The sequence below is a fragment of the Limulus polyphemus genome, unplaced genomic scaffold (assembly GCF_000517525.1).
Source record: "Limulus polyphemus unplaced genomic scaffold, Limulus_polyphemus-2.1.2 Scaffold3174, whole genome shotgun sequence".
Taxonomy (NCBI): Eukaryota; Metazoa; Arthropoda; class Merostomata; order Xiphosura; family Limulidae; genus Limulus; species Limulus polyphemus.
In genome coordinates, this window is record NW_013668784.1 from 114,060 (window position 1) to 118,741 (window position 4,682).

The following is a 4,682-nucleotide window of genomic DNA, read 5'->3' on the forward strand; positions in this document are numbered from 1 at the left end:
TTCAATGGTTTTGGCAAAATTATTATTTTTTCCCTTCAAGCTATTTATAAACAACTGTCAGAGTTACGTAGGGGTGAAAATGTTCTTTCTATTGGTTATAAGCAGTAGCTAATTAGTAGTAGGTGGGACTAGATAACTAGATAAAGATTGGTGCAGTGGGAGAAGCCACTCTAGTAGACTCGATAAAAATATTGTTATCTCAGCAAATCCTAGAAGAGGGAGGTTCTTATTTTTATATTTAGCTTGTCTATATTTCAAATTCGAGTTTCTAACTCATTAGCTACTTATACATGTTGTATGGTGAGCATAATAAAATGGCAACTGAACAATAAGACAACTGGACGTGTTATGTGACACACAAAATTGATATTTAAAATTTTTTTTTCTTTACATTTCCTTTTAAATTAAGAAATTAAAACATATATAATATCCAAATTTAAATTATAAACTATGTTTTGATGCCAATTTCATTGATGTAGGTAGTAAAAATGTTACTTAATAAAATTTTGAAAATAATGCTCCAAATGTCATTACACGTACACTTTAACCTACCTGAGGCGAAAGGGTTAACTGAAAGACTGCCAAATGTTGTGAAGTTCCCTTTTAGATTGGTGTAATCTCACTGCTATGAAATAGAACAGATGCACCCCTTGATTTGAAGTAGGACTGGTGTTAACTAGTAGTGTAATATAGACCACCATGCTACATTATGAACCAAGCCATTCCTGGTGGTTAGGTCAGCCAGATGGGGTTTGCTTTCTCTGGATGCAGGTATGGAATAATTCCTCCTGCACCTAATTATTATGGTAAATAATTCATGTATTTCTTCAATATTGTATGGCCTGACTTTACTGCCTTAACCACACTACACACCTCATGCTCAGCCAAATGCATGAGAAATAATGACCAATAGAAAAATCTTACATTTTACTCACCTATGTGACACATTAGTGCCATGCACAAAGTTCTTTTGACAGTACCTTTTGCACCTACCATCTTTATTGGCCAGAGTTTATTCCTTATTTGAGATGGATGTGGTCTTCCACTGTGTGATGCCCCACTAGATTCACTCTAATTTGGTGACATGCTGCATAAGTTTTCTATTTCTGATGCTATAATTTCAGAAAGGAGCTTATTTGTTCAGTTATAAATGTGGGATTCTCGTTCTTATTTCTCTGGAAAGGTAAGTAGTGCTTCTAAAATTAATATTTTCCTTACCTCCAAATATATTTTAGCTAGACAATCACTTTTCCACAGAACCTGGCACCCATCCCCTCCACCATACACACTTCTGGTATATTTCTTTTTTCTCATTAAGAATGAGCCTTTGTTCAAATGCTAGTGCTTACTGGACTTACTACACAAAGAGGATGTGTTACACTCATATGTATAGGTATAGTTTAATTATGATTATGTCACAGGCTGGTGCAGTCCATGTTCATACATGTAGGAGTTGGAGTTTCATTCAAGACTTGTGAAATGGGCAAAAATATGTTTGCCAGATGAGTGTGGTAATAGCTCTTAGTTATGTAGAGAGGTGAGTATTTATCAAATATACATTTCCAGGTGAGGGAAATTTGAACATTACTGTATGTTCTGTTCAACAAAGGAGTGAAAAGTGATCAGGAAGTTTTAAAATCTGGACCTGTAAGTTACTGTGTTCTGTTTTAGAAAAAAGTGATCAGTAAATGTTAAAACTTGGATCTGTAATTTACTCTCTTCTGTTTAAGGAAAAAGTTATTGGTAAGTGTTAAAATGTGGACTTCTGTGTTACTGTGTTTTTCTGTTTAACCAAAATGTAAAAAAAAAGTGTTAAAACATTGGACTTGTAAATTATAGTGCGTTCTTCTTTAACAAAACATTGATAAATAAGTGATAGAAGATTAGATTTTTTACATTAATTTGTTATGTGCATAACAAAAGCATCATTAAAATATTTAACTTATTTGTTATACAAAAGACAAAATTAAGTGCTAAGTACTTTTTGGAACACTGAACTTTTTAGTTGTTGTTTCTTTTACACAATAGAGATAAGCATCAATCATTGCATAATAGAAAACATCATGAAAAAAGGATTGAAGTAAAGACTGGTGCTGCTGACTTCAATATCACTGAAGGAGAATTGAGAGGCAGAAGCAGAAACCCACTGGTGAGGTCTAACGATACTGTGAAGATATTTTATGTGTATTTGGGATGTTGATGCTTTCTGTTTAACTTCTATAGTCTCATAATCATGTTGTTTTACCATGATTAAATACAGTTCAGATGTTGATGAATTATTTTAGTATGGTTTCATAATCATCTTTGTTACAAAATACATCAACATATCATTAAAAACTGTTCAAGCATGGAAGATTTATATTATGTATAGTTTTGTTAGGGTATGTAATAACATTATTTGAAACTGTTCAGGTTTAGAAGGCTTACCTTATGCATAATTTTGTAATAACTTTTTAGGTTATGTAAAAACATTATTTGAACCTTTTTAGATTCAAGTTTATCTTATGTATGGTTTTGATTAAGTTATGTTAAGATGTGAAAGTTTCATCTTACTGTTTTGTTATCATGGTATATTAGGATAGGTATTAACACGATTAATAACTTTTTATGTGTAAAAGGTTTATTTCTTATATGGTTTAATAATCATGTTGTTAGAGTATGTATCGCAAGTCATGTTCAGGTTTTGTGAGATGAAATAATCAGAAATACAGAAATCACTGTTACTAGTTGGAGTGATTTAATGTATAGTGTAGTTTGTAAGTACAGACGCAAAACTAGGTACACTTAGTTATAAGTATCATATAAAACACTTAGAACATCTGGTTTTATATTTTCAATCTGTTATCAGACTATATTAATAAATGTTTCTTGTGAACTAATGTTTATAACATGCGTGAAAAATGTACTATATTGACAAGAACATGATCCTTTATGGGAAGTTGTATTTTTCTAGGTAAAGTGACTTGTCTGTTTATTAACAACATTAAATTATTTGTGCTCATTAATGGATTGAACTGAAAGTGTTTTTTGATTTATTGGAAAAAAAATAGAAATACGTAATTTTACAAAATACTTGGATTTTATTTGGCTCTGTTAGAGTTTAAAATGAAAAACAATTCTGTATGCTTTAAAACAATCCCTATCAAAGTTTGAAGCAAGTGATATAAAATAACCCTTAATTCTGTATCTTCATCAATACTCCAAGAGGTGTTAAAAACAATTTTTAAACACTGTGTTGTGTTCTCTAACAGCACTCCAAGGAAGTGGTAAAAACAGTTTTAACACTATGTACATGGGTGGGGTCAAGATTCACAAACCACAATTTTTTTACAGGGTATCATTCAACATGGTATTATGTATTTGATGGCAGTTTTCAACTATCTGTTTTACCATATATTTCTGATTGAACAACAGTTTGTGGTAGAAAAGAGTAAATACCAGACAATTTATACAGAGGTTCTGAAAAAATTGTAGATATGGATTTCGAGGTTCTAGAGGTTATGCAAATGCAATATGTGAACTGTAGGATGAATGAAAATATTTTTATACTTCACATAAACATAACCATGCATCCAACTTATCAGAGTCTGAATCAGACTGATTTTGTCAGTGCACAAACATATTATGAGTACAAATACTTTTGTAACATACTTGATTTTTGTGTACAACAGACTTGTACACTTGACTAAAAGCTTGCCACATTTCATATAGATACATAAAGTAAATTCAGAATTATAGTCAATATTTATTCTCCAACATTGGTTCGGCCCAGTGGACAGAATTTTGTGCACATTCAGTAACAGCACTTCCAAGGAGGTGGTGAAAAACAGTCCACAACTCTGTTGTATCTCCAACGGTACTCCAAAGAAGTTGTAAAACAATGTTGAACCCCACTGTATCTCTGAGGCCCTGAAAGGAGATGGTAAAAATAATATTGAGGCATTAGAAACAGTCTCAAGTTCTCTGTTTATCATCTCTAAAGAAAATTTTAAAAACACATTTTGTGTATTTTCACAAGTACACACACACTAAAAAATGCATCTTATGAATATATATTAACATAAATTTAGTGTTTAAATGATAAAGTTTTAGTAATTATTTTTAATACAATAATTTGTAACTTCAGTAGTTGATTGTATTTTACATTGTTTTGTTTTTTTTAGCAACTATGATCATATTTTGAATATAGTATAGTGTGTGAATAGATCAAACAAGGTTCTGTGCTATACAAGACAAGTACGTTTTTATAGGGTTAAAAGCTCATTTTAATAAATCATTTCTTTTCAGGGCAATGGAGATCAGGCAGAATTGCCAGAACAACACGCATTCATTTGTCCACGTTGTGAGATGAGATTTATGGACTATCAAGCTCTACAAAATCATGTAGAAGAATGCCTGAGTAAAGATGACCACTTTCTGTAGTCATAGTGAATCAGTTTAAAAAAATGTCAGTTTTAAAAATTTTCTTCTCCTCCTGAATTTCCTATGATTCAAAATAGTATTTGCTTTTCTGCTGATTCAAACTTAAGTCGCATTGAATTTATTAATATAATGTTTCAAGTAAGTTACTTCCCCTGACTTTACAAATTGATCAGCACATCTGTGCTTCAAGAAGAAATCATAAAGTCTCATAAAGAAGTTGTCTGTAAAAAATAAATAAATATATATATATATATATATAT

The 4,682-nt window shown here is 31.2% G+C and overlaps 1 protein-coding gene across 3 annotated transcripts in view; it reads left to right on the forward strand.

Moving 5' to 3' along the window:
* The window catches only part of LOC106468814 (optineurin-like), a 47,895-nt gene extending 43,227 nt beyond the window's left edge, over positions 1 to 4,668 (forward strand). For all 3 annotated transcript variants that reach the window (XM_013929257.2, XM_013929255.2, XM_022397169.1), the window contains 2 exons: positions 2,029 to 2,149; positions 4,288 to 4,668. In XM_013929257.2, the coding sequence (XP_013784711.1) occupies positions 2,029 to 2,149; positions 4,288 to 4,422 (256 nt within the window). In that variant the 3' untranslated portion in view covers positions 4,423 to 4,668. The remainder of the gene's footprint in view (positions 1 to 2,028; positions 2,150 to 4,287) is intronic.
* Positions 4,669 to 4,682: the final 14 nt, after the last annotated feature.